Source organism: Rana temporaria, chromosome 1 (assembly GCF_905171775.1).
Source record: "Rana temporaria chromosome 1, aRanTem1.1, whole genome shotgun sequence".
NCBI classification, from domain to species: Eukaryota; Metazoa; Chordata; class Amphibia; order Anura; family Ranidae; genus Rana; species Rana temporaria.
Window position 1 is genome coordinate 76,406,777 of NC_053489.1, and position 23,728 is coordinate 76,430,504.

Consider the following 23,728-nt stretch of genomic DNA (forward strand, 5'->3'; position numbering starts at 1 on the left):
GAGTGAAATCGCGTAAATTCAGTTAAACTTACACCACTTCATTCCCAGAGCTCAGTGTATATCTGGGCTTAAAAAAAATAAACTTCTTAGTCCTGTGTAGTAAGTATAGGGTTAAAGTTTTTCATGTCACAAGGTGCCTAACCATAAACTGAAACAGCATGGCAATTTAAACCACAGTGGAAAAAACAAGTCAAGTCTTAGAACACCTATAAACCACATTCATAACTGCTCTGTATGCCAGTCAGGTGATACATAGAATAAAGCTCTTTACTTACAGCTCAAAGGACTGCTTAAGACACAATGCGACTTTGGGCTGAAATTCTATTTCTCATCTTTCTACAAAAAGGTTAGTAAATTTCACTTTTAGCTCCATGTTTTGCGAAAAATCCGAGAAATCTGGACTTTAACACTCCCCATAGTTATTAAATGACAGTCTCCCATATAGTGCATTTTTAGCCACATTTAGTTACAATCAAATAGGAAAAATGTATCCCTTAACAGCTTTAAGCAGCTATTTAACTGGTTAAGACCCGGACCATTATGCAGGTTAACTTTTGCACAAACCAATCAATAAGCGCTTATTGCGTTCTTTTTTTTTTTTAGAAGAATACGTATCGGCCTAAACTGAAGAACATTTTTTTTTATATATATTTTTTGGGGATATTTATTATAGCATAAAGTAAAAAAATATAGATTTTTTTTCTAAATTGTCTCTCTATTAGGACCTGGCCCCTTTTTGCGATTCGGCACTGCGTCGCTTTAACTGACAATTGCGCGGCCGTGCGACGTGGCTTCAAGGTATTTGATCACCTCTGCGGTTTTTATTTTTTGTGCTATAAACAAAAATAGAGCGACAATTTAGAATTTTTTTTTTTTTTACTAAAAAGTTCATCAGTCCATAAAGAAATAACAGTTCAAGAGGGGGTGGTAGGTGGCAGTTGTCCTCAGAGAAAAGCCAACTCTGTAAGCAGGATGAGAAGAGGGAAAGGGAAGGGGCACCAATTATAATATGTTTGGTACAATTTATTAATTTAGTAATTTAGTAAGTAATGCACTTACAAGAAACATCTATGTGTGTTAATGCGAACCGGTATCCACGGTTAACATCCATGAGTAGGCAGATGTTGGAGAGAGCAGCAATCCGTCGTATGGCCACCATGAAGTCACCCGGGACCAGCGTGGAACACAAGGAAATTACATCACCGGAAGCGGAGAGGCATCGAGGGAGGAAAGGCTGGAGAAACGAGGCTCCGAGCCCTCCGAGCATCGGCTCCTTCTACAGGCCTACCTGTATGAGGCTTTTTTCCATAGAAGCTGTTGGGCACTTCCAGGTTTAACCACTTGCTCCCTGCCGATTGGAAAGCTCTGGCCCTGGGAGCCAAGGATCTTAAATAGGCTCTGCCTGACCCAAGATGGCTGCTAGAGTCACATGGGCTGGCAGCATCCAATAAGATCGCTTCCCCAGTGACCCAAAAAAACATGGAGGAACCCTGTTCCTCATGACTTCCTCTCAAACAATATCACCTGCAGTGGAGAAAGTGGACTGTACCTGCCTACAGGCACACCAAGAAGAGGAGGATCCAGGAGCGACGGCTGCGGACCCAAGAAGAGGAGGATGGGGATCACTCTGTGCAATTTCATTGCAGAGTAGGTAAGTATATCATGTTTGTTATTTTAAAAAATATTGACTTTATCACTTTAAAGTGGAACCTCACTCTCTCTAACAATATTGACTATTTTTCATCCTTATACTGCTAGCATTAGCAAATAGATAGGAAAGTATATCATATTTACTTGTTTTAAACTTTTTTTTCTATTTCTTCAGTTACTTTCTGGTTTCTATACCTAGTTAAATGATGTTATACATCCAGGCCCGGACTGGGACAAATAATAGGCCCGGGCATTTTAGATTGAGCAGCCCATACCAGGCACGGACTGACAACTCATGGGGCCCCGGCACAATAGGAGATCGCGGGGCCCCCTGTGTCCCCGCCCACACTCAAGCCACAGCTACACAAACTCCACCTACATATTGCAGCTAAGCTGCATAGAGCAGACATTTAAATATTAACTGCAGTATAGCCTGCTGAAAGTTCCTGGCGATAGGCACTTCCAGGTTTAACCACTTGACCTCTGGAAGACTTACCCCCATTCATGACCAGACGATTTTTGCGATATGGCACTGTATTATTTTAAAGGGGTTGTAAATGTTTGTTTTTTATTTTCTAAATAGGTTCTTTCAGCTAGTGCATTGTTGGTTCACTTACCTTTTCCTTCAATTTCCTTCCAAATTTTTTTTTCTTTGTCTGAATTTCTCACTTCCTGTTTCTCCTCAGTAAGCTTGCCCCCATCATCCATGGGGGTTAGACAGCCAGAACAGCTTACTGAGGAGAAACAGGAAGTGAGAAATTCAGACAAAGAAAACAAAGAAAAAAAACATTTAGAAGGGAAATCGAAGGAAAAGGTAAGTGAACCAACAATGCACCAGCTTAAAGTAACCTATTTAGAAAATAAAAACAAACCTTTACAGCCCCTTTAACTGACAATTGTGTGGTAATGCAATGCTGTACCCCACAAATAGAGCTTTCTTTTGGTGGTATTTGATCACCTCTGTGGTTTTTATTTTTTTGGGCTATAAACAAAGACCGACAATTTTGAAAAAAAAATTATAAAATTGTCAACTTTCTGCTATAAAACATATGTAAAAAATCAAAACTGTGTACTCTGCTACATGTTTTTGGTAAAAAAAAATCCCAATAAGTGTATATTGATCGATTTGCATTCAAGTTATAGTGTTAACAAACTATGGGATATATACTGGAATTTTTAATTATTTTTACTACTAATGACGGCGATCAGCGACTGTGATTTTGCCTCTAACTGACACTTTTAACACTTTGTGGGAACCAGTGACACTAATACAGTGATCAGTGCTAAAAATATTCACTGTCACTGTACTAATGACACTGGCTGGGAAGTGGATAAACATCAGGGGCATTCAAAGGGTTAAATGTGTGCCTAGCCAGTGTTTGTGTGTACTGTGATTGGTGCTTTTACTAAGGAAATTCATGGATTTTATTCCCTGCTTTGCAGATAAAGAAAATCTATTACTTCCCTTCTGACAGGACAGAGCTCTGCCTTGTTTACACAGGCAGGGCTCTGTCCTGTGTAAATTCATGATGATTGACGGGTGCACCTGCACCCGTTGATTGACATCTACCGTGTTTAGTCACAGCATGACCAGGTCACCGGAGGTGTGCACTTCCTAATCGGAAGTGTCAGATCACATACTAGGTAAACTAGTACTAGGTACATGATCTGGAGCAGCGTAACCGCCTTGCTGCCATATATCTTTGTCTAGGAGGGAGTGAGTGATGGGGATATGGGAAAGTAGGAGAGAGATGGAGGGAGAGGAGAGAGGGAGGTGGAAAGAGGGGGGTAAGAGAGAGATAGGGACGGAGAAGGAGAGGGGGTGAGAGAGAGGGAGTGCGAGAGAAGGGGATTTATGTAGTGGGAGGGAAAGCGGGGGGTAGTAAGAGAGGGGGGAGGTAGGAGAAGAGGGGGAGAGGGGTGTAAGAAGAGGGGGAGAGAGAAGGGGAGGGGAGAGGGGTGTAGGAAGAGAGGGTAGTGGGAGGGGGAGGGAGAAGGAGAGGAATGTAAGAAAAGGGTGTTTAGGGAGAGAGGGGGGAGAGGTTGTAGGAAGAGGGGGGTAATGGGAGGGAGAAGGAGAGGAATGTAAGAAGAGGGGGGTTAGGGAGAGAGGGGGGAGAGGGTGTAGGAAGAGGACAGTAGTGTGAGAGGGGGAGGGAGAAGAAGAGAGGTGTAGGAGGAGATGGGGTAGTGAGCGAGAGGGGAGAGGGGTTTAGGAAGAGGGGGTAGTGAGAGAAAGGGGAGAGGGGGAGGGGGTGTAAGAAGTGGGGGGTAGTGAGAGAGGGGGAGAGGAGGAGGGGTGTAGGAAGAGGGGGTAGTGAGAGAAGGGGGAGAGGAGGAGGGGTGTAGGAAGTGGGGGGAAGTGAGAGATAGGGGTGTAGGAAGAGGGGGTAGTAAGAGAAGGGGGAGGGGGTGTAGGAAGTGGGGGGTAGTGAGAGAGGGGGGAGGGGGTGTAGAAAGTGGGGGGGGGGTAGAGGGAGAGGGAGGAGGGAGAGGGGGAGGAGGGTGTAGGAAGTGGGGGTAGTGAGAGAGGGGGGAGAGGAGGAGGGGTGTAGGAAGAGGGGGGTTGTGAGAGAGGAGGGGAAGGGGGGTGTGTAGGTAGTGGGGGGGGTAGTGAGAGAGGGGGAGGGTTGTGTAGGAAGTGAGGGGTAGTGGGGGAGGTGGTGTAGGAAGTGGGGGGGGGGTAATGAGAGAGAGGATGTAGGGAGAGGGGGTTGAGAGAAAGAGGGTGGGTTGATCAGTATGTCTACTATGTCCCACACCCACATACACAGGTTTCCTCAGAGAGTGGTCTCACTCCTGTCCATGTAGAAGGCAGGCTGTCACACTCCGGTTCTTAGCTGCTTTCTAGTCCCTTCTTTCACCATCACAGCCAATAACACTTACCCAGTCCAGGAAGTGTCCTCTTCCCCGGGCACTCTCTGCCCCTCTCTCTCCTCTCAGGACCAGGAGCCTGTAAACACCATCCATCCCACAGCTGAATCCACCTTGCCAACTCCACCCAGGAGCATCTCATAGGTCCCTCTACCTCCGGTGCTGAATAACGCTTGCTTGTCATTGCCTCGCCCCCCAGGAGTTGGAAGATGACAGAAGGGAGAGGAGTGTAGGCATGGGATCGACATTAGAACAAATGCCCGATATGCCCTATGGCCAGTCCGGGCCTGCATACATCCCAGGAGTCTTCAGGAGGGGAGGGAGGATTCTCAGCTGAGCCTATAAGGAAGATGGGTTCCAGGAAGTAAATGCTACATGAATCATCTGCCCTTACTTAAGATGGCCACTACCAGAAATGCCAGGAGGTGTTTTTCAAAATGATTTCCCAGCACAATAAAGCATGGAAAAAATAAATGGATGGCTGAGTTTGCTTTGAATATTAAAAATGTATTATTTAGCATTTTTGCTTTGTGGTGCTCAGATGCGATGCAGTTCCATTTTAAATATAGCCTTTCGTGGGAAATGATACAAACTTTGCTTCCGAAGCAGCAAAGTGACCGATTCTTTTTGAATATTAAGTGTGTGCTGATGCTTTCAATACAACTTACAGATGTAACATTTATACATGTTAAAGTTAGTTGTCTTTTATAATAAATGCATTTTTGTCTATACAGGTTCCTGCCTGGAAATAGTAGGAGGTCGCAAAGTTGCTCGCTATGCAAGGCCATATATGGCATTAATAAGTTCACCTGAAGAAATATGTGGAGGAGTCCTAATACATCCCAAATGGGTTTTAACAGCTGCTCATTGTAAAGTGTAAGTGTTAAGCGGTTTAGCAAAACCCATGATCAGACCCATGGTGGGTGCAGATCATGACCCGTATCTAGCCCAATCCTTCAAGCGACTGTAGAAAGAAAAAATACATACTCCAAACTTCAGTTTTTTTTTACGAAAAAAGGGAAAATAGAATCATTATGGGGCTTATTTTTGTCCCTGTCCCCCCATAAATATGAAAGCTAGAGATGCCACTGCACGCTGTTACAGACATTTGACGTGAAATGCCTCTGAACATCCGTCTTGAATGCATTTTCTTGCTTACCAAAACATGTTTCTAAACTCAACTGCCTAGAAACTACTATAAACGACCCTGTGTACATGTACATGATAAAATAACAGGAGAGTTCTGGCATAGCTCCTGACTGTCCCTGATTTTGAAGGACTGTCCCTGATTTGGAACAATATCCCTCTGTCCCTCATTCCTCCTTATTTGTCCCTCATTTTGGCCTGATCTATATAGTTGTATAAAAAAAGGCACTTTTTATCTATCAAAAGGTGTTTTCCAGCGCTAAACCTTTTATCTGATTTCTAAATCGCTGCATTTGTAAATTCCAAAAGCCAATATAAAAGAATAGTATTGGTACAAAAAAGCACTTGAGTTTTCCCTCGCGGGGCATGCTGGGGGAGAGTATATCTGTGACAGACGCCATTTTTGTCTGTTCTTCGCGGGTTCCAGGTTCCAGGTGCAGCACCCACCTTAAGGGTGTGCGCATCCAATGGACCTCGGCGATATGGCCTACCAGGCCGGGGTCGCATGCTACGCGGAGCTCCATGTTGCTGAAAGGGGCCCCAGTGACTTACTGGGTCCCCAGCTCTATTGAGGAGATCCCAGGCTGTATGCCGTTCGATGGGGGGTCGGCTTGAGAAGAACCCGGAGGCAGGTTGTCCAATAGGGCTTGAACGAACCATCGGGGATCTGGTGACCGGGACATTGACAGGTACACTTCAACTGTCATCGGGTGACCCTGACTAAATTTACTGGGAGGATTTGCTCAATCCGTTCGGCTCATTCAAGTACTAGGCCTGTGGCAGAGGTCCCTAGAGCCAGGCCTGTGGCAGAGGCCTGTTCCTCCCAGCAATCTAAAGTGACACTTCGGCTGCCAGGCTTGTGACAGAAGTCTGTCCCGGGGCACTTCACCCACTCTGGCTAGAGTGGCGACGAACTGAAATTACTACTACTAAGAGCAGGATTGCTCGATTCATATCCAGGCCTGATACTGAAAAGTTCTCTACCGCTTCATCAACCTTTCCTCTATACCTTATGTTGATGTTGGCCATGTTGGGCCTGGAAATAAAGCATTAAGAAAACCTTATTCATTGACTGGACATTCACTCACTGATCTACTCATCAACTGCACCCCTAGACAACAGTAAGAAGGTAACTTAATATGCCAATCCCAACAACAACCAGCGGCTCCTGCGGGGGTATCGCTACATAAATAATTAACAAAATCAAATTTCTTCATCAGTTTAGGCCAATATATATTCTGCTACATATTTTTGGTAAAAAAAATCCCAATAAGTGTTTGGTTTCCGCATAAGTTATCACGTCTACAAACTATGGGTTAGATTTATGGAATTTTTTTTTACTAATAATTAGGGCTGTTATTGATTAAAATTTTCGTGTTTGATTAATTTTTTTTTTTTTTTTAATCGATTAACCGACTAATTTTGATTAATTATAACGCACATACAGATCCAACTACTTTTAGCTGATCTCCTTGCAGGCTGGTTCCCAGTGCAGCTACCAACCACTGGAAAAATGGATAGCAGGATACAAAAAATACACAAAGGCAGCGCTCGATGGGAATAGCATTAAAACTTTTATAGTCTTCAAGTAGGTAACAAAATAAATATTGCACTGGAGATAAAATCGATGTAGCTACATATACTGTAAAAATGGTGCGAGTAATACCAAACGGTAACAAAAGCAGTCATAAAAATGTAGCGCTACCCCCTCAGGAGCTGCTGGTTGTTGTTGGGATCGGCATATTAAGTTACCTCTCAGTGTTGTCTAGGGGTGTAGTTGATGGGTAGAGTAGTGAGCGAATGTCCAGTCAATAAAGAAGGTTTTCAAATGCTTTATTTTTGGCCCAACATAGCCAACATCAACATGAGTGAGTGAGTGAAAAACTTGTAAAGCGCAACACATGCGAACTGAATCGCTTCTGGGCGCTGAGATAGGGAGAAAAGGTTGATGAAGCGATAGAGAACTTTGCGGTATCAGGCCTGAATATGAAAGGAGCAATCCTGCTCTCAACAGCATAGTAGTAGTAGTTACAGTTCGTCGCCACTCTAGCCAGAGTGGGTGAAGTGCCCCCGGACAGACTCCTGCCACGAGCCTGGCAGCCGAAGTGTCACTTTAGATTGCTGGTAGGAACAGGCCTCTGCCACAGACCTGGCTCTAGGGACCTCTGCCACAGGCCTAGTACTTAAATGAGCTGAACAAATTGAGCGAATCCTCCCAGTAAATTTAGTCAGGGTCACCGGGTGACAGTTGAAGTGTACCTGTCAATGTCCCGGTCACCAGATCCCTGATGGTTCGTTCAAGCCCTGTTGGATAACCTGCCTCCGGGTTCTCCTCAAGCCGACCCCCCATCGAACGGCATCCAGCTTGGGATCTCCTCAGTAGAGTTGGGGACCCAGCAAGTCACTGGGGCCCCTTTCAGGAACATGGAACTCCACGTAGCGTGTGACCCCGGCCTGGTAGGCCATCGCCGGGGTCCGTTGGATGCGCACACCCTGAAGGTGGGTGCCACACCTGGAACCTGAAACCCGCGACGAACCACACAAAATGGCGTCTGCCACAGATATACTCTCCCCCAGCATGCCCCGCGAGGGCTGCTGGGGAAAAGCGGCTCTGCCAGAACCCCTCTAGCGCCACCTGTCGCCCAGGGGTGGAATCAGCACCCCTGGAGCACAGACTGACCTACAGGACAGTTCAGGAATGACAGCAGCCCAGAATTTAGCAAATTATGAATGGGAGCAAAATAACTCTCCCATTCCCCACTAACTTTAGCGTAGTGCCCATACTGAAAGTAGGGGGGCGCTACAAAAACATGTAGCTAAGTATGATACTGGTATAAAAATGTGTACAACAATACCACTGCTGAATCCAGATGAGGAGGGGTTAACATCAGTCCGTCGGCATGTAGATGTCCCATGAAGGGAACTATCACAACTCCTAGTGGATGGCTGTAGAATCCCAGGTTGATAGAGGGAAGTGTAACAGGCCTTACGTGTGGCAGATAGTAAGGTCCCGCCGGCATGCAGATATAAAGGCACAGCAAAGGAGCCCTTCAGATGGACACGGTAAGCCCGGCCGGTGTCCGTGAAGTCACCGGATCTCCGACGGAACTCCCTGAAGACCTGGAAGCCGGCGGAGAGGCGAGTACCGATCAAAAGAATTTTGATCGATCAAAAAAAATGTATCGATTAATTGAGAAATTATTAGTTAATTTCCACAGCCCTACTAATAATATCTACAATCAGCAATTTTTTGCTGGACTGGGACATTGAGGCGGGCAAATATGACCCTAAATTACACTTTTTGGGACCAGTGACACCAATACAGTGATCAGAGCTAAAAAAAATGCACTGATCCATGTATAAATGACACTGACAGGGAAGGGGTTAACAACAGGGGCGGTCAAAGGGTTAAGTGTGTCCTAGGGAGGTGCTTTCTAACTGTGGGGGGGGGGAGTTACACTGGAGGAAATAAGAGATTCTGTTTCAGCTTAGCTGAAACAGAAGATCTCTCTTTTCCTCACTGACAGGCCAGCGGTGTGTCTTGTTTACAATGAAGGATCAACAGGTCGTGGTGGCCATTGCGGCCACTGGACCCGTTGCTGATTGGCTCCAGCTGTGAATGGACACCCCACGTGCACCCCCTACACCTCATTCACAAAATCACGTACAGGTACGTGATTTTGCACAGCCGGGCCGCCCTGCCACAGTAAATGTATGGTTGGCGGTCCGAAAGCTGTTAATGATACATCAGAAGACACAGTTTTACAATCTGATAAACAACAGATTATTGAACAGAATGAAATAATGATTTGATAAAGACTAAATATGACATGAATTGGATGTCTATATACTGTAACCTAGAAGATTTAATGTGACCAATCAGCTTTCTGTACATTATAGCATGGGAATGTTTGGCATCAAGCTGATTGTTATTGTTTCATACATTTGTGTAAATGCTTGTTTTCAATATTCTACCATCATAGCTTTAATTATGCAAATTGTATGAAACTAAACTCTATGGCCCAGATTCACGTAGATCGGCGCATCTTTGTGCCGGCGTAGCGCATCTCATATGCGCTACGCCGACGTAACTCTGAGAGGCAAGAGCAGTATTCACAAAGCACTCGCTCCCAAACTTGCGCCGGCGTAACGTAAATTGGCCGGCGTAAGCCCGCCTAATTTAAAGTAGGTTGAAGGAGGGGGTGATACATGTAAATGAACCGTGACCCCATGCAAATGAATGGCCGAACGGCGCATGCGCGCGCATGCTCAGAATCACGTTGCATATACTCCCTAAGATACGACGGCTCAATGCCTACGCCCAGCCCCATTCACGTACGACTTACGTAAACGACGTAAAATACGACGGCTGTTCTGTCGTCCATACCCTAACATGACTTACCCCTGCTTTAGGTGGAATAACTTTACGCCAGACGTACGCCTTACGTAAACGGCGTAGATTACAGCGACGGGCGCAAGTACGTTCGTGAATCGGCGTATCTAGGTCATTTACATATTCGACGAGTAAATCAATGGAAGCGCCCCTTGCGGCCAGCGTAAATATGCGCCCAAGATACGACGGCGTAGGGGCCAAAATTCAGTCGTATCTTGTTTGCTGAATAAGGCGCATAGATACGACGGCGCATCCATGAACTTACACTGCGTATCAGAAGATACGTCGGCATAAGTCCTTTCTGAATCCGGGCCTATGTTTTTGCAATCATATAGGTTTAAATATTTCACAGGCTTTGAAAGGGGTGGTGTTATCATTTGCAGGAATATCTATTATATGTCCGACCCATTAAATAAATGCTCTCTGTGATTACAACTGCATTGTTTATAGCGTTTATGTTTCAGATCACTATAGTATACGATTTGAAACTTAGATAAATAAAGTGTGCTATATCGTCCACCCCTAATTTTGTACTTTGACAAATCCTATGGTGACCCATCACAACATATTTGTGATCCAATTTTGGTCCTCACTCATAGTTTAAGAAACTCTGATTTACTGGATAGGCCCACATGTCTTTAGTAAGAATTATATGTATTTTAAGAAGATGTTTATTACTATCTATGCCTTTAACCTTTTAACACATATTTTCTATCTTAGGGATTCATCTACTACAGTTACTCTAGGATCTTTATTACAGACAAAATCAAATAAGGACACACAAAAGTTCCATGTTTTAAAATGGATTCCTAATAAAAAATTTGATCCAAGTACAAATGATAATGATATCCAGATCTTAGAGGTAGGTGTATTAATCCTCCACAGATGTATTAGATGTAATCTCATGCCCAGTAATTGTACTGAAATTCATGTGCTGTGAAATTAAAATATCATTATCTGATAATGCAGAATGCTAGGCTTTAGATATGGTTCAGTGCTACTATGGGTACTGTGAATTCCCTGGATTTGCAAAGTTCATGAACCGTAAACGTTTGTATCAAAACTTCTCAGATTCACCACCAGAAATAAGGAACAACCAATAATGATGTGCATTACCCTTCTTTGGTCATCTTTGCTGAAGGAATGAAAAACCCAGCCATCTAACTATTAAAGTAGGGGTGTCAGACTCAATTTCATCATGGGCCGCATCATCATTATGATTGCCCTCAAAAGGGCCGGTTGTATCTGTAAGATTAGATGTCCAGCTCATCCCTTTCCCTTTACATTAGATGTCAAGAGCCACCCCACCATCAGAAGTTGTGTCCTCCACTCTCCCTTACATCACAGTGCATCCCCCTTTCCTTATGCTGCTGCTGGGAAGAAGCTGGATGCATTGCTTGAAAGCAGAAAGTAAGGGTCTGGAGTAGGACCAGAGGAGGGCTGGAGCTCTCCTGCAGCTGCAGGAGAGGTGCGAGGGCCACATTCGGCCCGCGGGCCTTGTGTTTGACACCTGTTTATTAAAGGTTGGGTTTACGACTGCCCTATTGCTGGTGTGTGCTAGAACTGTTAGGAAAAGCTGTCAATTATGTACAGCGGGGAAAATAATTATTTGATCTCCTGCAGATTTTGTAAGTTTGCACATTACATATGAATGAAGGGTCTATAATGTTTATCATAGGTGTATTTTAAATGATAGACAGAATATCAAACAAAAATCCAGAAAAAAAAAACATGATACTAATGTTATAAATTGAGTTGCAGTTCAGTGAGTAAAATAAGTATTTGATCCCCAAGCAAAACATGACTTAGTACTTGGTGAAGAAACCCTTGTTGGCAATCACAGAGGTAAGACGTTTCTTGTATTTGGTTACCAGGTTTGCACACATCTCAGGAGGAATTTTGGTCCACTCTTCTTTACAGATCTCCTCTAAATCCTTAACGTTTTGCCGACCGCGCTATAGCAAAAATACTGCTACAGCGCGGTCGAGTTGTTCTGGGAGGACGTCCCTGGGATGTCCTCGTGCACTTCTGGCGCAACACGGATCACGGTGAAGAGCCAATGATAGCGGCTCTTCACCAACTGATTGCTCCCTCCAAGGAGGGAGCAATCAAAATGTAAACAAAAAAAGGTCATCCCGAGGTCTTCTTCTCTTCTCTCCTCACACCGATACAGCGTGTGAGGAGAGAAGAGATTACACAAGTGAGTGACATTGTATCTTGTGCCCAGCAGTGCCACAAAGTGCCACACAGTGCCACTACAATACCCATCTGTGCCACCAGTGCCACTTCAGTCCCCACCAGTGCCACTACAGTCCCCATCAGTGCCACCTCTGCCACTTCAGTGCCCATTGGTGCTGCTAGTGTCCGTCAGTGCTCCACCAGTGCCACTACAGTGCTCATCAGTGCCGCCAGTGTCCGTCAGTGCCACACCAGTGCCACTACCATGCCCAGTGCCACTACAGTGCTCACTGGTGCTGCCAGTGTCCATCAGTGCTCATCAGTGCCACACCAGTGCCCAGTGCCACTACAGTGCTCATCAGTGCCCATCGGTGCCACCAGTGCCCATCAGTGCACCACCAGTGCCACTACAGTGCTCATCAGTGCCGTCAGTGCTCCATCAGTGCCACACCAGTGTCACTACCGTGCCCAGTGCCACTACAGTGCTCATCAGTGCTGCCAGTGTCCGTCAGTGCTCATCAGTGCCACATCAGTGCTCATCGGTGCCACCAGTGCCCATCTGTGCCGCCAGTGTCCATCAGTGCCACCAGTGTCCGTCAGTGCTCCATCAGTGCCACCAGTGCTCCATCAGTGCCACTACAGTGCCCAGTGTCACTACAGTGCTCATCGGTGCCACCAGTGGCCATTGGTGCCGTCAGTGCCCAGTGCCACATTAGTGCCATTAATACCACATCAGTGCCACTATAGTGCTCATCTGCACCACTACAGCGCTCATCAGTGACACTAGAGTGCCCAATAGTGCCCATAAGTGAGTGCTCATCAGTGGATCCTCATCACCGCCGCCTTATCAGTGCATATCAGTGGCAGATAATCAGTGCACTCTCATCAGTTCCCATCAGTGCACCCTCATCAGTTCCCATCAGTGCACCCTCATTACCCATCAGTGCACCTTCATTAGACCAGCCTCATCAGCACCCATCAGTGCAGCCATATCTGTTCCAGTTTCCCTACCATAGTTTATCACCCCAGTCTACAGTCACCAGTATGGCAAAAACGTTTTTTACCACTGAGGAGGCATACCAACAGCTTTGCTTGACCGACGAGAGCAGCGGGGAGCTCTCTGATTCTGGTTCAGAATATGAACCAGTGGGTCTTCTACAGATTCAGAGGAAGAGCAAAGTGTGCCCATGAAACGAAGGCGTTCTGACATGGAGCAGCAGGCTACCACAAGTAGCGCTGTGGCATCAACCAGCAGCTCAGTGCCATCCACCAGAAATGCAGTGGCATCAACTAGCAGCTCAGTGCCATCCAGAAGAAATTAAGTACCACTGCAGCAAAGGCCAAGAACTAGCAGGGTGTCATCTCAGCCCCAAAGGGTTAGGACCCATGCCAGCCTTCCCTATGCCCTTAAAAACCCTATGTGGCTTCCCCCCAATTCAGGAGCAGCAAACATCCCCCCTTTCACCGCCCAGCCAGGTGTTCAGCTGAACACAGAGAACTTTACCCCTATTGATTTTTATTATTTAGTTTTCTTCCTTAGGAAACACCTTCTTCCAATTCTTTAAATGGAGGCCACTCCTCAGAACACTCAGTTTTTGTGTTTCCACCGACCCGGAGGGAACATCTTCTTGGAGGGGGAGTCTATATCTAACAGGTGCACCTGGAAGACGGCTTCCCTCCTACCTTTTCTTTTTATGGCATAATGCCATTGAGACAGTCCATCCTCCCGTCCTACCCGCTCGGCGGTGGTAGTATTCGGGCTCCCCTTCTCTCCATAGTGCTCGGTGAGAGCCAGGAAGCGCTCGGTCATTCGATCGGTGGTCGCGCGTGCGCGCGTTCCGCCGCCATTTTTTGGCTGAAGCGGTCGCCGAGATTGCGCATCATTTCCAGCGCAGTGGCATTATAGGTGTCCGGAAGTGTGCTGTAAGCCACAGGTGGAAACGCTGTTGTCTGCCATGGAGGGAGCAGAAGTTTCAGCGGTGGGGACAAGCACAGGCACCAGCAAGACCCTGGCGGGAGGCAGCAATGTAAGTCTGCGTTTTTCCCTAGGGGTAATCTTTTTTTCACTATGGTCTCCTTTCTTTCCCCCCTAGTGGCATGGGGCCTGTCTGGGCACTGGAATAGGCACACTTTTATTTCCTAGTGCACCTAGGTTAGGGGGTACATCTGCTGGGACGAGGTCTCATTAGGGATTGCCCTGTTCTTTTCTCTTTCCTCTCCCCAGGTCAAGACGGACACAAAAATAAAGTGTCCCTCATGCAGGACTAAGATGGGGGAGAGTTGGAAGAAAGCTCTATGCAGTGCATGTATTGCCTCTTTAGTGAGGGAGGAATCAGCCTCAGTACGTGAAGAGTTGGTTGCCTCTGTAAAGAATGAGCTATTTGCCACGATTCAGACTTTTCGTGACTCATTAGCTTCCTCTTCCACCACGCAGGCCTCCACTTCGCAGTCCTCTCAGGACAGGCTTTACCAGTTTTGGACCCCTTAGCTGAAGAGCCGGGAATCAGGGAAAGTCACTCCCATGTGCCTTCCAGTGAGGAGTCAGAGGAGTCAGGGGAAGAAACAGTTATATCCCCTTCAAAATTCAAATTGTCCCTGGAGGAAGTGGATGGTTTACTTAAAGCCATTTATGCTATGCTTGGGCTTAATGAGGAGAGTAAAGATTTAAGTCTGCATGACCGTATGTATGCAGGCCTGAGTGAACCAAAAGGGCGGACCTTTCCGGTACACTCAGTTATCTCTGACGCCATAACTAAGGAATGGCAGGATCCAGAGAAGAAGCTGTTTTTCTCAAAAGCACATAGAAGACGCTTCCCTTTTGAGGAGGACCCTGCAGCGGTGTGGAATAAAGTCCCCAAGCTGGATGTGGCTTTTTCCCAAGTGTCCAGGTCTACGGATCTGTATTTTGAAGACATGGAGGTTCTTAAAGACCCTATGGACAAGCGCATGGATCTCCTTCTCAAAAGGTCATGGCAATCGATCATGACTAATTTAAAACCCACTATGGCCACTACGTGTGTTGCTAGAAATTTGGAGTTTTGGTTTAACCAGTTAAAATCCCATATTGTAGCAGATTCTCCTAAACAAGAGATTCTAGACTCTTTCTCCACATTGTCCTCTGCAGTAGCTTATATAGCGGATGCTTCGGCGGAAGCTATTAAGATGTCGGCTAGGTCCGCAGTTCTAGCTAATACCGCTAGGAGGGCATTATGGTTAAAGACCTGGCCTGGGGATACTGCTTCAAAAAACAAGCTCTGTGGGATTCCTTTTTCGGGGGACCTTCTTTTTGGACCAGAGCTAGAGAGCATCCTAGACAGGACAAAGTCCTTTCCAGTTTAGAAGAAGCAGCAACCCCCCAGGCGCTTTTTTCGACCACAAAAAAAGTTAAGAAAAAGGTAACAAACCCCAGGGAGGCAGGATAAATTGGGCAGCGCAGAAGGCTAAAGGGAAAGGAGGAATCCTTTTCCATCTTCCTGCGCAAGCCGAGAAGTCTCAATGACTCAGCCGTATGGGTGGGCGGAAGGCTACAAAGTTTCCTTCCGCAGTGGTCAGCAATAACAACCAATCATTATATTCTGACCACCCTGGCCCGGGGTTATGCCATAGAATTCTCGGAGATGCCTCCAGAGAGATTTTTAGTTACAAATGCGCCAAGGGATCCAGAAAAATCCCTGGCCATGAGGTCCTCCTTAAAAGAACTCATGCAACAGGGAGTAGTGATACGGGTTCCACCAGCAGAGCAAGGTCTAGGATTTTATTCCCACATCTTCCTGGTAAGAAAACCCACAGGAAAGTTCAGAATGATCCTGAATCTAAAACCTCTGAACAAGTCTGTCAGTTACAAGAAGTTCAAAATGGACTCAGTCAGGAATCTTTTGACGCCAGGTTGTTAAATGGCATCAATAGATTTGAGGGACGCATATCTCCTTATCCCAATCTCCCCGCAGTCCCAGAAATATCTCAGACTAGCAGTAAAGATGGAGGGAGTGGTACATCACCTCCAATTCAGGGCGCTCCCATTTGGCCTGTCGTCCTCACCTCGAATTTTCACCAAGGTGATGGCAGAAGCATTAGCCCCCCTTTGTCTACAGGGTGTAGCAGTCGTACCGTATCTGGACGACCTCTTATTCTTCGCCCCCTCAAAGAAAAGATTATTAGAGGACCTAACCAGGGCGCAAGGTCACCTGGAGTCACTAGGCTGGATTTTGATTCCTCAGAAGTCGTCCCTAGTGCCGTCCCAATAGGTCCGCTTCTTGGGCTACCAGGTAGATTTGCTAAATCAAAAGGTTTTTCTTCCCCTAGAGAAAAAGGACAGGGTTCAGGATGTCATAGTGCAGCTGCAGTCCAACCAGCCTATAACTATAAGGCAGGTGATGTCAGGAATGGGGGTTTTGACCTAAACCATGCCAGCTATTCAGTGGGCAAGGCTGCACTTCAGGTGCCTGAAAACCTTTCTTCTGAGGTCTTGGCATCACAGGCTCAACTCCCTGGACGCCCAGATAAAGGTCCCGGCCCGAGTGAAGAGGTCACTCTATTGGTAGAAGAATCAGGAGGTCCTTTTGAAGGGCCTGGAGTGGTCTTTTTCAGTAGAGAAAAGACTGACCACAGACGCCAGTGCGTGGGGTGGGGGAGCCCACTTGGAAAGAGATTTCATCCAGGGGTCCTGGAGGAAGGAGGAGTCAGTACAGTCCTCGAACTGGAGAGAGCTAAAGGTAATTGCCCTGGCCCTAGTAAAGTTTTCATCGGCTCTCCAGGATCACCATGTTCAGGTACTAACAGACAACGCTACAATGGGGCACGAGGAGCAGGGCTCTGAAGACTCTTGCTACAAGTATTCTGCTCTGGGCAGAAAATAATTAGCGGTCCCATTCAGCTTTACATCTAAAGGGGTCCCTGAACAGGGTGGCGGATTACCTGAGCAGACATCAGGTATGGGAGTCAGAGTGGTCCCTGAACCCGGAGGTCTTTGGGAAAATCTCCAACAGGTGGGGTCTCCCAGAGGTAGACCTCTTTGCCTCAAAGGAGAATTCCCAGGTGCTCAATTCTTTTCCCTAAGCAGGCTGGACGGGTCCCTAGGGATAGATGCTCTGGCGCATCCTTGGAGATTTCGCCTGTGCTTTGCTTTCCCCCCGTTCCAGCTGATTCCCCTAGTATTAAGGAAAATCCAGATGGAAAAGGTTCCAGTCATTTTGATCACTCTGTACTGGCCCAAGAAAGCGTGGTTCTCGACGGTCCTAGGTATGGCAGCCAGGCCATGTTGGATCTGTTAGTGCAGGGCCCTGTGGTTCATCCAGATGTGTCCAGTCTCTCTCTTGCAGCATGGTTTCTGAGAGACAAATTCTGAAGAGTAAAGGGTTTTCGGACCGGTTAGTTTCTACGCTACTAAATAGCAGGAAGAAAGTGGCAAGGGCTATCTACATGAAGGTGTGGAAAGTTTTTTCAACCTGGTGTACCTTGTCGAATCAGGATCCGAATGACCTTAAATCCATCCTGGAATTTCTTCAGGAGGGGGCGGATAAGGGACTGGCAGTCAACACTCTAAAGGTTCAGGTATCCGCTTTGGCAGTGTTCCTAGAAAGGTCTGTAGCCTCAGAACCCTTGGTAGATAGATTTTTTAGAGCCCTCACAAGATCTAGACCGATCAAAGTTAGGGGTTTCCCGAAATGGAATCTCTCCGTGGTGCTAAAATCTATGGCTGGCAAGCCTTTTGAAACATTAAAGGATATTTCTCTTAGAGATCTTACCTTTAAAAATTTATTTTTGGTCGCTATAACCTCAGCACGCAGGATTTGCGAATTACATGCCCTGTCAATAAGGGAACCTTATTTAGTTTTGTTTGAAGATAGAGTTGTTCTTAGAACAGATCCTAAGTTCTTACCTAAGGTAGCTTCAGTAGTTAATCGTTCTCAGGATATTGTACTACCTACTTTTTTGTGCAAATCCCTCAGGGGAAAAAGAGTCTTTTTTTCATATGCTAGACGTAAGAAGGACTTTGTTATGTTACCTTGAAATAACGAAGTGCTTCAGACGTGCAGATTCCTTATTTGTTTTGTTTGGAGGTAACAAAAAACGGTACCAAGCATCAAAGGGTACCTTGGCTAGATGACTGAAGTTAGCTATTCGGGAGGCCTACTTGCACGCAGACGAGGTCCCTCCAGAAGGGATCCGTGCTCACTCAACGCGAGCGCTTGCAGCCTCATGGGCAGAAAGAGCTGGTGCCACCCCGGAGCAAATCTGCAAAGCGGCTACGTGGTCAAGCTTTCTCACGTTTGTGCGGCATTACAGGTTGGACCTCACTTCTGCCAGTGATCAAGCATTTGGCAGGAAGGTCCTACAAGCTGTCGTCCCGCCCTAAGGTGGTAAGTCTCTGGTATCCTCTCAAGGTGCTGTCCTGAAAGACGCTTTGGGAAAATTCAAGTTAGACTTAGGCCCCATACTCACGACCAAACATGTCTGCTGAAACTGGTCCGCGGACCAGTTTCAGCGGACATGTTCGGTCGTGTGTAGGCAGTAACGGACAGGATTCCAGCAAACATTCGTCGGCCAGACCGTTTTCCAACGAACAACTGTTTCCTGGTCTTGCTTTAAAACGGTCTGCTGGAATCGTGTCCGTCAGACATGTTCGGTCGTCTGTACACAAAAGCAGCGTACAAAAACCCCGCGCATGCTCAGTCCAAATGAGGAGACGGGAGCGCTCGTTCAGGTAAAACTCGCGTTTGTTTGGGATATGGCACATTCGTCATTAGAAACCTTTTATTCTAGCAAGAGAACAATGTCTTAAAAAGGCGCACTAAACCACAGTTTCTTGCCTCGTTTTATTAATTCTTCTCTTGCTAGAATAACCCCGTTCTCTTGCTGATGCAATTTCAATAGAGTTGTCCCATACTGAAATGTCACATTTCTTGCTTGTGATGTAATCCTTTAATAAGGTTTTCTATGCCAGACGTGTGTTTTGGTTGGTGTTTTGGTTGGTGGTCCTCCATAATTTATAGTAGTCATTTTTGTAAAGGAATGTGCATCTTTTTATTTTTTTTTGTTTTTTCTAGTTATGTCACCATTTTGTTTAATTTTTGGTTTTTTTTTTATTTATTTTTTATTTTTTTTGTGTTTCATTTGAGAATATTGAACCATGTTGGCACACCAAATGTCCCCCCCCCCCCAAGGAGTGTGTCCTTTGTAAATGACCCATTGTATATTTATTAAAGGTTTGCTGCCTAATAATCCCCACAGTATAACTAACAAACAATAGACATGTTTTCAAATGAAAGCAAAAAGCCTTTTATTTAGGCAAATGTCATCACAAAAAATAAACAGAACGGCAGCACTAGAATAGATAGCAAACTATATGCAAACTTGCATTTCCAACATGGTGAAGGATAAACTTCCAAGCCTCAGGAGCCAAACCAAAAAATATGAAGCAGCAGCACAGAAACAAAGGAACCCAAACTGTGGTAGTCCAAACAATATGTCCTTTATGTGGAAGGAAATGGAAGGCAGAGAATCAACGTTTCCTCCTCTTTCCAGCCTTCCCTCCAGGCAGCCTTCCAGCGGATCTAACACGGGCTCTTGCAGGTGGGGTCGATGTGGCAGCAGGAGGATGGTGTTCCGCAAGCCGGGCCGGGTCACATAGCCCAGTGTCTGGGGTCAGCAGGCCCTTCTGCATCCACCAAAGGACCTGGTTCATCAGGGCCTTTGCCAGTCTTCTCTGGTCCTCCTCCCCTTCATTCAAATCGTGGGCCAATGAGGCACTGAAGGCCTCTGTGGGGTTGAGGGGGGGCCCTCATGATGGCGCTTGCCTCCTGTATCATGCGGAGGCTTGCCTCCTCCACAGGCCTCAACTGCCTCCTTCGGCCTGATGGCCTCACCTGGGGGGGAGAAGACTGGCTGGTGGTGGTTCTCCTGGCCGGGGGGACCTGCTGCAGGCCACTGGGCCCAGCCTCCTCCTGGCTGCCACTGACCCCGGCCTCCTCCTGGCTGCCACTGACCCCGGCCTCCTCCTGGCTGACAGACACGTGAGGATCTGCCACCTCCTGGCTGATCTCTTCTTCCTGTGTAGAAAAAAAAGGACATTTTTTACAATTTCGCAAAATAAAACCACACTCATTTTCATGTTTTTCGTTTAGTATTTTCTGTTCATTATTACTTGAATACACTCTACTTCTGACCCCTGCAGTTGTCATCCCTGACACCTATTTGTCTGTACACCTTTTTTTGTGCTTTTTCCCAGCTTGGCTTTTCTTTTACAATATCAACTCATTAATCCACCAATAATTATTTAAGCCAGAAATATAGAGGAAACTACTATACCTCCTCATCGAAGGGTGGCAGATCTGCATCTCTGTCAGCCAGGCCCTCTTCCTCCGACTCTGCAGGGCTGTGGTCATCTGGGGAATGTCCGCTGGAAGGTAGCATGGAGGAAAGGTTGGAAGAAAGACTCAACATCGTTTTCCTGCCTTCCATTTCGTCCCGCAAAAAAGCCATCTGTTTGTAATACCACAGTTTGGGTTCCTTTGCTTGTGTTGCTGCTGCTCCCGATTTTTTGCTTTTATTAGCTTTATATGCTCTTCTGTATGTGCTTCTCAGGTTGGCAAGTTTATCCTTCACCATGTTGGCAGTGCATCCTGGCACCCATGTTTGCATATAGTTTGCTAGCTCTTCTAGTGCTGCCGCTCGTACATCTTTATTGCAATATAACGCGTGTTTGGAATTCCACAGGATGGGCGTGTCCTGATATTTTTGTAGTAAGGCCTCTATAGCTTCCTTGGTTTGTAGTTGGTCCATTTCCCGTTATGAAATATGATATTTCTTTTTGAGTCTAGATTCGCAAAACATAAACCAAAGAAAAATAAATATTCAAAAGGATCAGCGTTGACCTTGATATAATATGTGTCTTCAAATTTATTACCTATATCTAATTACAAACACAGTCTCTCTTGTTTAAACAATGATTGGCAGCTCGGCCGCATTGGTTGTACCAAACATTGATTTGCTAGATGCAGAGCCATTGTTAACATTGCAGTAACTATTTTTAATATAGAAAAATAAACAATGATTACAAATGACAGTATTCATCTACGCACTCTTTCATTTGTAAATCTCATGCCCCTGACAATGGATGACATAAAAGACACTTCCTAATGACCTCTGTACAACCAACACTTGAACAATACTTTGCCTGATCTGAATACACCATTCAAAAACTTGTCAATGAGGTACAGCATTGTTCACATCTCTATTTTGTGAGGTGTCCAAAAGCATTTGGATACCAAAATAACATTGTGGTACCCCATAGACAGAAGAGCTTAAAAAGGGTGCACCCAACAGCCCAAACCCCCATCCCATGTGTCTACATTTTCTAGGCCTCTGCTGATCCCATTTTTAATTTCCTTACCTTCCTGTCTCTCGCTCCTCGTTTCTCACGCTCGCCTAATTACCGCGTAAGATGCGTAATCACGGCGTGCACCTTTTAAACACTCCGTGTATTTATTAAACCCCGCCCTCGTCACCTTTGCTAGGCCCGTAATCAATGTGTTTAGGAAATATGGCGTTAACTGTGTATGTTCTGGATGCGCTCGAAGATTCTCCGCGTAACCTACGTAAACACGTTGTTTGAATTCTCTACACTCCGCGTATGTATTAAACGCCGCCCTCTTCTCCGCCCATGGCGTAACAATTCATCTTTTCCCCGCCCATAATCTCTGTGGGAAAGCAAAGATGGCGATGTCACACGAGCGGGCACGATGCTCTCATGCCACAAGTGAAGGGACAGAGGCAGGGACGTCCCGATCAAGGCAAAGAAGATACAAAGCCACTAATATGCGGTTCCAGGAAATGGTGGAGTTAGTTTCCATCATGCGGAGGAAGGACTATGATGGTGAATTAGGGCCATACAAGACCCCTAACCGCCGAAAGGCACATATTATGGACAAGGTGGCGAGGAGAATGCAGAGGATGTTTAGGATCACCAGGTCCAAGGAACAGCTGAGGAAACGCTGGTCAGACTTAAAATTGAGGGAGCCACATCAGATGAAGAAGATCCTTAAAATTCTGCGTAAAAGTAAGTAAATATATTTTGGGGTTGGGGGGGGTTGATAGTCTGCAAGATTGTGTTGCCATGTATATTTCACCATCTGCCTCCTTGGCCTGCTTGTAATTTAAAAGACATGTTGTCATTTATTTTTTATGACATAAATAACTACATATTTACAAATAGTGTTCTTAGTAAACCACGTAACATCACATAGTTTCTCAGAAAGGCTCGGTTATTCCAGGAACAACACACCTGGACATGGCTCACTGGCCAAAAACTTTGTTTGTAAACATTGTGTAAAAGCTAGTTCTACAAAATAGAATTAGGAGAATGGGAAAGGCAAACAGGATTCATTCTAAAAACACTGATAATAAAGCAGATGTTTTCCCATCTGCAATGCAGAGCACCTGTGTCTCCCCAAATCAAAAATGGGTTTTGGTAGGGTCTCCCACAAATACAGTTTAGGGGGGACATCCATGTGTGTCACTTTGCTAAAAAGGGGCAGGATCAGAGCTTGCCATAGAAATAATTCCAAAATGTAGGTTTGGTGAAAGATAAAAGTAACTAAATGAAAGCCTCTTCTAAGCAATGTGTGCGATTTATGCTCTCCAATATCTGTGTGCTGATGAGTCTACATTTTTTTTGTTGTTATTTAAGGGGAAAGAAGTCGCCAGCATTTGGAGGAGGCGGAGAGGGCCAGACAAGGCCAAAATCTTCCATCTCAACATGTGGAGGAGGAGGAGGATGTGGAAGGAGAAGAGGATGTGGAAGGAGAAGAGGATGTGGAAGGAGAAGAGGATGTGGAAGGAGAAGAGGATGTGGAAGGAGAAGAGGATGTGGAAGGAGAGGAGGAAGGAAGAAAGGAGGAAGGAAGAGAGGAGGAAGAAGTAATTTTGGACTTAGAATTTATAGTAGATGAAGGGCAAGTGGCGGAAGAACAATTTGGCGAATTGAAAGAAGGTGGATTGATGGATGAAGGAGGAGTCGAAGATGATGGGGAAGTGGTGGAAGAAGGAGGAGTGATAGAAGATGATGGGGAGGTGGTGGAAGAAGGAGGAGTGATAGAAGATGTCGAAGAGGTGGAAAGGAGAAGCCCATCAGGTCAGTGTCACCCTAGCTTGATAAAAAAAAACATATGTAGATAGGCCTCATCAAAAAATAATTTACTAAATGACAATTTTTTTATTTTTTAGGGGAGGAGGATGGTGTGTCAATATTTTCACGTGCAAGTGCTGCTATAATTATTCAACAGGTAATGGAGTGCAGCACTGAAATGCACAATATGCGTGAAAGGATGGTTGTCATGGAACAGAATGTAACAAATGTCCTTTTGGAATGCAGCACGGAAATGGACAATATGCGGCAAAGAATGATGGTCATCGAATCTAATTTTAAAAATATTATTGACATGATGGGCCGTGTCAAAGACTGAAACACCCCCCGCCCATCCCCCGCCC

General features: G+C 45.8%; 1 protein-coding gene across 1 annotated transcript in view; it reads left to right on the forward strand.

Moving 5' to 3' along the window:
- The first annotated feature begins 206 nt into the window (after positions 1–206).
- LOC120928282 (granzyme A-like) overlaps positions 207–23,728 on the forward strand; it is a 45,502-nt gene continuing 21,980 nt past the window's right edge. The window contains exons 1-3 of the mRNA XM_040339382.1: positions 207–346; positions 5,259–5,400; positions 10,784–10,925. Coding sequence (XP_040195316.1) covers positions 301–346; positions 5,259–5,400; positions 10,784–10,925 — 330 coding nt within the window. The 5' untranslated portion in view covers positions 207–300. The remainder of the gene's footprint in view (positions 347–5,258; positions 5,401–10,783; positions 10,926–23,728) is intronic.